General features: G+C 32.1%; 1 protein-coding gene across 1 annotated transcript in view; it reads right to left on the bottom strand.

The window, feature by feature from the left end:
* Positions 1-320: 320 nt before the first annotated feature.
* qsm (Zona pelucida superfamily protein qsm) overlaps positions 321-11,723 on the bottom strand; it is a 73,625-nt gene continuing 62,222 nt past the window's right edge. The window contains exons 2-6 of the mRNA XM_088037568.1: positions 11,099-11,310; positions 6,002-6,174; positions 5,706-5,942; positions 3,776-3,923; positions 321-1,179 (exon numbers count right to left, since the gene is read on the bottom strand). Of these exons, the coding sequence (XP_087893694.1) occupies positions 811-1,179; positions 3,776-3,923; positions 5,706-5,942; positions 6,002-6,174; positions 11,099-11,310 (1,139 nt within the window). The 3' untranslated portion in view covers positions 321-810. The remainder of the gene's footprint in view (positions 1,180-3,775; positions 3,924-5,705; positions 5,943-6,001; positions 6,175-11,098; positions 11,311-11,723) is intronic.

The raw sequence follows: 11,723 nt of genomic DNA, 5'->3' as shown, positions 1-11,723 counted from the left end.
GAGCCAAAGAGTATTTCTTTTTTAGCGTGCAGCATGATTGGTTGCATACTTTGTTGTATAATTTAGTAATGTTCATTAGAAAAATTGCGTTCCAAATAATGAAACTTCATCCTCCGTCCTAATTTCAGCTAATAAAAAAGTTTCAGGTTATTAAATTTACTTTTCCAAGCTTAATAATCGCAGTTGTTGCTTGCAGAAAATAAAGTCTCAGAGAAGTATCGTTCCCGTTCCCATAGAAAGTTTCAAACAGGAAAATTGTTTATCACGAGAAAAGTTTTATGTTCGTTCTGGTAGGCTCGACAAAAATAAAACGAAACAACAGTAATATTACGGAGTTTATTCAAAATACAGACTAGTTAAATAATTAATATTAATTAAAAGTAAATATTACAATAAAGTCAGAAGCTGGTTCGTTAAAATTTTCCATTTTTCGCACGTAAGTTCAGATTTATGGTACAAATTACATGCAAAATGCGCTGCTATTATTTTTAATCGTTTATTCCGATTCTGAAGACATTTATTACTAAAATTAATGGCCGTCGTGTTAATTTAATTAAGCTGGCAGTAATTAAATTACATTAGTATTGCGATTAAGAAGAAAGTGATAACGTCGAAGTCATGTTGCTAAGAGGTGCGTGCAATAATTTTGGCTGGAAATAATTCAACATTATTTCTGCGTCATCACTTTCGCTGGCTTCGCAGCAAATTTTTTAAAGAGTTTACTGTGCAGATGATCTTAGATGAATATTTTATCACAGACATATTTACATAACTCGCAAATTTCAATAATCTGCACGGTTCACTTTTTATTTACAAAAACAATCTGAACAAAGCTAGAAGCGAAATTATGGTCAAATCGAAATTGCGTCCCGAAGACGAATTTTCAGCAACAATCGAAGTGTAGGGGCGCTCCTCCTTGGTTTCTAAACTTCTCAGATTGTTGTCATCGAGAGTTTTATAGAACCTGCTATCGGTTCTTTGATTTCCGATGATCAACTTCTTGTTATTGTATAGCCTCGTCTGGTCTTCAACAACTTCCTCCTTTTCGGCTCCATCTTCATAATCGACTTTTATGAAAGACGTGATGGTTATTTCGAATAAGCCGTTCGGACTGTTGGAATTTGAAGAAATGGCGCGACGCTTTCTACCGTAACCAATTTGGCCGTCGCTGCACTCCACCTGCAAGCATAAAAATATTTTATTCCGGATTGCCAACAAAACTAAATAGTATTTTTAGAAGAATCATTTTGTTCGAGCGTTTTCCCATGTTTAAAAGTATGTCACTCGGAACGTCACTAAAGAAGAGGGATTAGGTGTGAGCTCTTTGTCTCTTAGACGTCCTTTTTTTTATCCAATAAGTTCGCGTCTTCTAACATCAATAATTCTTAAGCCGAATCCTCGTGTAGCGTCTGCGACTTTTGTAGCGCATAAAACAGATTTCCTTTCTCAGAAAATGTTCGTACACTGTGAGTTCAGTTAACCAAACCAACAAATAAAGGAAACTTTCTTCCGGCGAAGCTCGTGAGGGAGTTTAATACTTTACGCGAGCTTGCATTTTGAAGGTGCCGTATATTTTTACTGGGTGTAAAAATTTACATTTTCAAAGTTACTGAAACTTACAATTAGCACTCAAAACTGATGCAATTTGATCAAAAATTTGATGGGGCATTTATATTATAAATAAATTCATATACACATTCGCAAAATTCTTGACCTGCTAATACAAAGAATTATATGAACGTTTAAAGTACGTTTGGAATTATTTCATTCGATCGTTTTAAAGCATTTAATTAATGAATTAATTATTGCTAATTAAATGTTTTTCTATAAGAACAAACCATTCAGAGCCGGTTTTTAATCGCTTGCTAACTTCCAGTTGCAGATCAGTGACCATAAGAACAATTGTAAGAACAATACTGACCATTACAATTAATTAATTAATTTCTAATTAGTTCTAATGAACGACTGAAATACCTCCCAGGAGAGTATTTTGGTATTTTATACATGCTTGATTCTAGTTCATGAGTAATATAAACATACATATTAACGCTGAAAGATTATGTATTTATTTAAAATAATTTAGTTAATTAATAATATGTAATTTCATACCTAAAGTTAGATTACGATTTATTTTTCAATTTAAGCCCCGACAAACATTGGTACGTTCTGACCTTTGAGATAAATCTGGGACTTTTACATCGATTTTGCCAAAAAATCATCGATTTTCAATACATATATTTTTATTTTCGACGTATCATTAAAAATCGATGATTGCGGTTTTGATGTATGTATTTTATTTTACACTCTTGATTTTGGTGATATTTCGTTTGGTTGGTTGTCAACGTATATTTTAGAATTTTGATTATTCTTATTAATCTCGAATTTGTTATTTTTTTATATTATTGTGTTGTTTTATTAGGAATTTTATTTATTTTAGTTTTTCACAATAAACTATGCTATTTTGAGTTTTTTATTTACTATTTCTCAAAATCGATGTTTTCTCCGATGTGTTGGAAATTGATGTAATTGTGCTCTTGAAATTGAGTTCAATATCGATTTTTTTTACTCGATGTTCCCAGATTTACTTTGAGACTGACGTAAAATATTTGTGATGGTCTTAAAATTTAAGTTTAAATGGGTAATACACGTGTAGGTAAGTATACATATATGCCTATAGTTAGTATGTATGTTTAAATATTTAATTATTAATAAACGGATTTACAGTTTTGGCCATAAAGGTAATATTAGCTTTTAGTTAAGAAAGGTAATATCAATAATTAAACACAAATTATTTTACATTACATAATACGTGAAGAAATTTTAACACACCTAAAATACACAATACTAAACTTATTATGTTCATAAAACGTGGGTTTTGGCGCACGCGTCTCAAAATCAGAAAACGAGCCGGTAGGCATATGGTGCGCCAGTAGTACCAGTGCAATATGTTTTATCATTTATATTTTTTTTTAATAATTTAAACTTTCATTCTAGAAACATTTTCACTAATTTAAAACAGATAAAACATGCTAATATTTTCAAGAGAGATAAAGTAAAGTTATGTCACGTTTCTATGGTAACAACAAGCATGCGGCTTTCTAAATGCCAATAAATTTGTCATCCTCGTTAGTTCTGCCAATTGCTTTAATTGAAACTAACAGAGGTGTCGGATAAAATATTGTATTACATTTAAAAATAATCGGATTTTATTCTATTCTTTTAGCTGATGTTTTCCGTGAATAAAATGTGCATTTTACCTACTCTTAATGTAACAAATACTCCTAGTATTTAAGTTCGTTAAGGTTGCAGGAACAATTTTGTTGTGCCTATAAATTTTGGCCTTATTTTAATTTAACTTTTGGATGTTTCTTAAGTATGCACTATTGCTAAAGTTTTGTCCAAAGTTTCGGCACCCTCACCACTTATTGTTTTTGTGGTATACCTATACGAAATTTGTAGTAAACTCCTCACATTTTACCTAAAGCCACAAGATCCCTTTTACACCTTATCCACCCTAACATTAACGTTTTAATCTGTTGTTCCATCGGAAACTTTAATTAAAACAAGTTTTATTACAGTAAAAATTGAATCCCTTTATGTGAAATTGTTTCCGAGTGAATATAAGCACTAATAGGTAAGGGACGGTAAAGTTTGACTACGGTTTGAATATTCATGTCAACGACAATAAAACAACTACTCCTCCGCAATATTATTCGCATATTTATGAATATTCAAATGAATCCGTAGGTAATTAAAATTTCCTCGATGCACTCACCCCTTTGCATTTATCGAGACAAACGTTGACCGTCCCTTTGAACTGGACATAGGTGGACTCCGGAAACTTGAAAGCTCGGAATTTCGCTGCTAGAAAATCTCCATCCACCGTGTTGAAGTTTTCGAATAAATAGGGATCCACTGAACACCTGAAAAATTATAACAAGCAAAGTTTGAACGAGTTCGTGATTAATTGGCAAAGTTCGAAAATTACCCCGAATTATAATTAATAGTCGACTAAAAATGACTAGACGCGTATCCTTCTGTGACTTAAAAATCTTTCTTTAGACTTATTTAATGTTGCGAGTTTCAGACATGCCAGACAACTCTTGCATTAATTAAAAATACATTAAAGAATTAAATTTCTAACGGAGCGGAGGAAAGCTTACGTCCAAAAAGTGATTATTGTGAGTTGCTGCGTTATATTTTAATCAGAAAGTTAGGCTTTTTCATCAAAATTAATAAAATTTCAAATTTTACAGATTGGGACTTGATTTTCTTGTAAATTTATTTTCCCCTTATTGGAAATTTTGTGAGTGGGTTGACTTCAACGAGGGAAAAAATAACTCGAGGATACTTTATTTGGTGCTCTCACGCACCCGAGCTTAAATCTTTAGGAGGAAATAATTAGCGAAAACGTGGAATCGAAAATAAGTAAGTGGTTTCAGACATGTTATCCGCTGAAAATTCAATTCGGGACGATAAGGATTTTATTAAATCTTTGTTCAACTGCAATAGGTGTTTACAAAATTTTTTATTGCATGAGTGGCTGTTTAAAACGAGTTTACGAATGTTTTAAAGACATGCCTGCTGTACAGAGACTTTTTCAACTTGTATCATACATAGTTTTATCTACGTTTTATCTATCTTATACGTTAATCTGATTAAAACGTTGAATTGAAAATAAATAGTTTCAGACATATAATACGTTAAAAATTTAATTTAGGATGAAAGTTATTTAAGATACAAATTTAAAAATGTCATTTTTTATTGCACGAGCGGCTTTTTTAAAACACAAGTTTACGAGGGTTTTAAAGCCACAACTCTTTTAAAGAGGCTTTTTCAACGTATAGCATACAACGTTTTATCAATCTTATTAAATGTCAAAATAAATAAAATTTAACAGCTAATTTGTCATATCTAAACAAAAAGTGTGCAAGAGTTGACAAAATTTGTTATATTTTTTAATATTATCTTGACATAAAATAAATACATTGTTGAAGCTCCCGTTGCCTTTGCTTTAATTGTTTTATGCATATTCAATACGCATGGTAAAATTAATTTTTAGTTTTATTACACGAAAGCAAAAAATGTAATTACGATAATTACAAGCATATAAATAGTTAATCGCTAGTTAATGAACGGATTGGTACTTTAAACTTGTTAAACAAATATCGACTCGCTTTGCAAATGGTGTAATGTTGAAACGTGTTTACAAATCATTACCACTATATTACTCCAGTTCTTCCTTCACTCATAAACTTTAAAGAAAAATAATTAAGAGATGTTATTTTTCGAAGATGGTGTATCATCATTTTTAATTTTAGATTTTATCAATCGTTATGGAGCTTGAGGGTCCTGAAATTTACCATTCTTTTTGTTTTTTCACGAAAAAAATGAAAAATTACATTTTATAATTACTCAGCAATATATGTTGTTTGCGTAATTAGTAAAAAAATCTCATCGTATAATTTCTTATAATATGACCGCTGTTGACTCCAGAAACATATCCCGTTAAGTAACACAAACAAATAAATAGGTTTTTTAAGCTCAAACATTCTAGAAAAACAAAGTCATCATAAATGATCTCATCCAACCACCCATCCACGTTTGCTATTTCCATTACAACTGTCTTCTCGAAGTCAAAAACCCCATCATCCAATTAAGGAATATTGGCAAATACCACAACCCACCACCGCCCATGCACTCACCCATTATAGATAATGGTCTCCTCCTGCGAATTCGTATCAGTGACTTGCATATGTGTCACCAAAAGTCCGTAAATGGGCGCTGAGTTCTTGTCCAAGAAAATCTCCATTTGTAGTGGAGTTCCGGGTGAAACGTTCAATTCTCCAGTAACCAATTTTCCGGCTTGTCTGACTCCGACTCCCAAAATGGGATCCGGAGCTCGGGATTCTGAGATATTCATAAACTGCAGATCCGCATCTCTATAAAAATCATTTTTATTTCGTTAGAGTGAATTAATCTACTTTTGCAGTTTACTTACTCCGCTTCTTGGAATCCGGCTGGCAAAACGTCTCGTTTGTTAATCGTGTGGTTTTTTATGGATAAAATCGAACATTTAACATGAAGAAGTTCTCGAATTTGTTTCGGTGTTGGCAAACCTTCCACATTTTCTTCGCCTTCTACTACTAATGTTTGGTAATAAATCTGCTTGCCCTGGAAGGAAAAGAAAACGAAACTTACATTAATTTCCCCATTCGGTACGTCAAAACACTTAATCAATTATATTGGGACAGGCGAGGTTTCCAGTTTTATTTATCGGTGAAACAAAATTCCACGGCTATTTTTGGATTCAATTTTCCACGAGCGTTAATTGATTGCTTTTTAAGTGCATATTCGGAAATAAACAATGCACAGAAGGACGTTCAAACCAAAATTGCTATGAACTTTATTACATAAAAAAACAGGAAGCTTTTATTTATTATTAAAACAGCAAAGTATTCTTAAATTTTTCAATACCAAACTGTAATTGAATTTTTAAGGACACCAACCGTTATTTATCTTGTAATCAGTTCTTCTCACACACCGTAATTTTATACCCACTTATCTTCTCGTACAAATTTAATTAAAATCGACAAGTAAATTTTTTACATAATATTTCTTTATAATGCGCCACGAGAGTTACTTACTTGCAAGTCTTTTCAATTTTTGCTGTAATCTCAGAGCACATTTCGTGTCCTAACAGCCCAATTTTGCATTTGACTTTTCAGCACCATACAAGAGCAATCTAGTTAATGCATGTGACGCTGCTTCAGCCTGACCTTTTAGCAAAACTTTCAGGTGTGAAATTTAGTACAGTCTGCAAAGTTTCCAAAGAAAAAACCAAATACTTCTCGCAACGATCTCGTTTAAATTGCATCAGAAAATGTCAAGGATTATGTTTAAGTTTATACCAACGTCTCTCTTCTTTTAATGAAATTTTTTCAGTGGGATTTACTGAAACGCCGAAACGCTTTCAAACGTTGAGGATAAACCGATCGTCCAAGTAGTTGATTCAATTAGCTGCTCTAGCAGACTTGCATACGCCAAACGAGTTTCCAGTTATGTGAAATGGATTTTTCCGGTTTAATTATTTATTCGGAAGAGAAAAATTTGTTTGGAAGATAAATCGGATGTGAGTTTAATTACAGAACTGGAATAATAGGATTCGATGCTAATTTCAGATAGTTTATTGAATCAAACTGAATCTGAGTTGAATTACTGAGTTGTTTAAAGTCCGAGGACTAAGGAATCATTAATATTAAATGCAGTTTAATATTCTTGTGTATATGGCTCTGAGCTGACTGAAACTTTAACTAAGAATTAAGTGTGGTAGGAGCTTCTAGCTTGAATAATTCAATATGATTACTCTTCAAGCTTCAAAGAAAAGTGTTTATCGAATTCGGAACTGTAAATTGAATCGTATTACAGAAATCATTACAAATTTATGTTTATGTTGCCGCCACACTATAAACTTCAATCTATTAATATAATTGTTTGAATGCGAACAGATAATTATTACGCATACAATTTTAGTGTTGTGCGTGCAAAACTAATTTTCTTCGGTACGATAGTCGTGACTGTGGAGTTTAATTTGGTTTTATTATAAAATACAGCGGATTCCAACTGTTGGGAGTAGATTGTTACGCTCAAATTGTTGTTGCGAAAAATCTGTTTACATGTATAAATTAATCTTCTATAAATACATCATACATCGATGAAACAGAATGCAATTTGTAAGTCCCAATTTAATGTAATAACCCGCAATGTTTGTTAAATTTGAAAAAAATAAAATTTTATGTATTAATGTATAATTAATGTATTTATGTTTTAATGTAAATTATACATAAAGTAAAACAAAATTAACATGAAATGACAAGCTTATTGCTTGAATTCAAAATGTTATTCAGATTAATTTTCTCGCCATTTTACTTCCTAATGAGAAACTGACACGTTTGACATGAGTATATCAAATGCGTCATGCTTATAAAGAGGCAAATGGCAAGCAATACGGTCAGTTATAAAGCTTCCTTTTGATAAAAGTTGTTAATTCCAGTTTAACAAACTTCAAGATTCCTTCAGTTTTGACTTTTTATGTACACCTTTGGCCGACATCAGATGGCAAATCAGATTACATAAAGTAAAAAACATTTTTTTTCATGAGAGAAATAATAATTAAGTACTTAAAAGTTATTGTTAAAAATGGTGGATGCGCCATTAATCGTCTTGATTTTTATGTTTTTTTTTTAATTAAAGCTAAATATCTACATATCCACAATAAAAAAAAACATTTATACAATGAACACAAAAGGAATAAATTGAGCTGTCGCCATAAACTAACAAAAATTATCAACAGCAGTCTTTCTTTATAAACTGAGAATCTATTGTGTGATTGCATAAGTTCAAGAAAGAGTGCAAATAAACCTTTTTAGCAAACAGCGGATCTGCTTAACCTCCCAGGAAAATCGGTGTACTTATCAGTCTTAAAAAGTCAGGGGAAATCATTAAAACATAAGGGGCAATCAATAAGAAGGAAATAATTAGGAAATCAGGGAAAGTTAGACAAAGTCACTAAAAAATCATCAGGGGCAATCACTAGGAAATCAGAGGATATTACTAGAAAATGAGAGAAAAAATTCAGACGAAATCACAAGGAAATCAGGGAAACTGGGACTAAATCTTAAAAATCTGAGAAAGTTAGACAAAAACATAAGGAAATCAAGGATATCACTTGAAAATCAAGGAAAATCATTAGAACATAAAGGCCAATGAAGGAAAAATGACTAGGAAATCAAGAGAAATTAGACGAAATTCTAAGGAAATCAGGGAATTTGAACGAAATAACAAGAAAATCCGAGGAAGCTAGACGAAAACACAAGAAAATCAAGGAAAGTTTGTCGTATGCCACTTTGAAAAATATTAACTTCTGGCATTAGCCTTCCTGGAAAATCAGTGTATCAGTCTTAAGAAATCACTATTTCAAAATCAGGGAAACTTAGACGAAATAAAAAAAAATCAAAGAAAGTTAGACGAAGTCGCTGGAAAATCATGAAAACATCAGGAGCATTCAATAGGAAACCAGGAAAAGTCAGACGAAATCATACGAAAATCAGGGAAAGTTGGGCAAAATCAAAATGAAATCAGAGGAAGTTAGACGAAATCATACGGAAATCAGGGAAAGTTCGACGAAATCACAAGACAATCAGGTGAATTCAGCCCCTAGTCAATACCAATTTATGAATGAATAAACTTAAGCAAACGGGTCGTTTCCAAACAATGGATCCCAAAATATAAATTATTATTGTAGCCCATTTATAATGATTGTTGAAATCTCAAAATGTTCTAAAGTTTTTTGACTCGGTCATTTTTCTATATGTCCGTTTTAAATATGGCAGGGACAATCCCAAACACCCTGTGTGGATAACAATTCTTATTATCGAGAATATTGAAATGCAATGTTTATTTGCAAATTAACGAATTTATTCATAGAAACTGATCAATTTATATAAATTCGCGATATTCTGTTAAATCTTTTTTTCTTGCTATGACGTGGTGCCCAAATGAGAGACTACACCGTGTGTCTTATATTTTTTTTTTTCATTGTAATAGAATTTGCAATGGGCTTAGCCTGTCTGATTTATGAATTTTCTGCGTATTACTGTTAAATTTTTAATAGCGAAGCCCGTTATTAATTTATTTTTTTAAACCTTTTATTTTTTTCATTCTAACCTACATTTTGCCATGCGTAATTATTTGTATAAGAGTTTTAAAAATCAAAAAACACAAAATATGAAGTTATCTTAAAACTTTCTTTGATAAATGTTAAATGACAAAATAAAATTAACTAGGTGGCCCTCGGAATTCTGTAGCGTTGGATATTAATTCGAGCTTGTTTATTTGTTATATAAAACAAAGAAGGCCTCGGAAAAGTTAGATTCAGCTTCTTTTATTACCTCTTCAATGAGGTGTTATAGACTTTCATGATTTTTCAAGTTATTAAACAAAAGTGAACTTAGTGTAGAAACAAAAACTCGTGACCTGATGAGAGAGCAGAATAAGTTTCAAAATAAGAATCACAAAGCAATTCTACTTTAGAAATGACTTCCACTGCTTCAGTACAAATTTCGACCAAAATTTGTTGACTAGTGTTATTAAAAATTATTTAAAATTTAAGACACGTATCTATTATACTAAACTGTAAGTTTCAAAATTTACATTTCAAATAAGTGTTGTATATTTAAGAAAACAGTGGCATTCTTAAACCATATATTTCAAGAAAAATAAATAATTCAAGATATGTTTCAGAATCCTTAAAATGTAGCAAACGTAGCAGTATCTTTCAAGTTTTTTCCATCTTTTCTCGTTTTTGTCTCATTAATCCAGCTTAGAACGATTAAGTAATAGTTGTTTATACAATCTCTGCAGAATGCAACGTGATGTGCATAGCGTACCTATTTTAGAATAATCTAAAAAAAATTAAATAAAAATATAAAGCTTTCATTACAAGTTTTTTGAGGTAAATACTAGGAGTCTGTCGCTGATCCTTAATAAGCTCTTGTTCTTATTTCCAAGCCAATCCTATTAAATTTCCTTTATTAAAATATAAAGTTGACATTTTTGAAAGAAGATGTAATCGTAGATCTCCAGGGGATTTAAACCGTAAACGGATTATCTTCTTCACAGTACAGCTTACACTGATGTTTGCAAAAACAAAAAGAAAGTGAATTAATGGAGGAAAATCGTCTGATATGGAGAGGCTGGTAATCTGAAGTATTAATTTAAAGTGGCTGCCGCAAACGGTGCACTTTATGGCTTAAGCGAAAATAAAAGAATGAGACTATTGATTGCATCATGTTGACCTCCTTCTGAATTACTCCAAACTAATGTAATTGCTACTAACGTCACGGTTTTTTATTCTCTTTCTGCTCTTAATATCACCGACTCTCCAGAGCAGAAACAGATATAGATACATGAAACCAATTTCCCCCTATGCATATAAATCGCGGAAAGAAAGCAACGCGCTTGGAATAATAGGGAATTTAAAAGAGATGATTCCAAGCAGGTGGCGCCTCTATCGATTAATTGGAAAGAACACTCCTACCGTCTGTTTGTTGATGACTCTGGTGACAGCGCATCGATAAACATCCCTGAGGTCGAGCTCCAAGACAGCCAGAGTTCCCGAGGGATCCGTATGGGCCCGACAAGCTGGATCGGGATAGTCTCGTAGGCCATCCAGGTAAACTTTCTGCGTTGCCACCGAAATGGGAATCTCCACCCTCATCGTTTCAGGAGTGCATTTAATTTTGTAGTTAACTGAAAAGATAGACAACGATAAAGCAAATTGAATTTTGCAGTCATAATGAAGCTAGCTGCTTTAAAAACTCTAAAGCTTATTGCTCTTTTATTTTAGTTTATGCTGAAACCAACTGTAAATTGGTCTTGCCTTAAATATAAAAAGAGCAATTTAAAAAAAAAGTACATTTTATTTATTAAATTATGTTTTACTCTTTTGAAAGAACAAGACGAAAAGTAATTAACTGGCTGTCAACCTATGGGGCAAAAAATGAAGAATAGCGAATGGTGTTTTCCGAGTAGTAATTTAGTACTGGTGGTCACTTTGGTAATAAAACTCCCGCGAAGTTAGTCTTTGTATTACTGGTGGCCTGCACCCACTATATCTTTGTATTGTCTAAAATTTCTCTTTTTTGTCAACACAATAAGCTACC

This window comes from Gnatocerus cornutus, chromosome 1 (assembly GCF_029298725.1).
Source record: "Gnatocerus cornutus isolate USDA-ARS CGAHR chromosome 1, icGnaCorn1.1, whole genome shotgun sequence".
Classification (NCBI taxonomy): Eukaryota; Metazoa; Arthropoda; class Insecta; order Coleoptera; family Tenebrionidae; genus Gnatocerus; species Gnatocerus cornutus.
The sequence above is the reverse complement of the archived record's forward strand: the minus strand, read 5'-3'. Positions and strand labels throughout refer to the sequence as shown.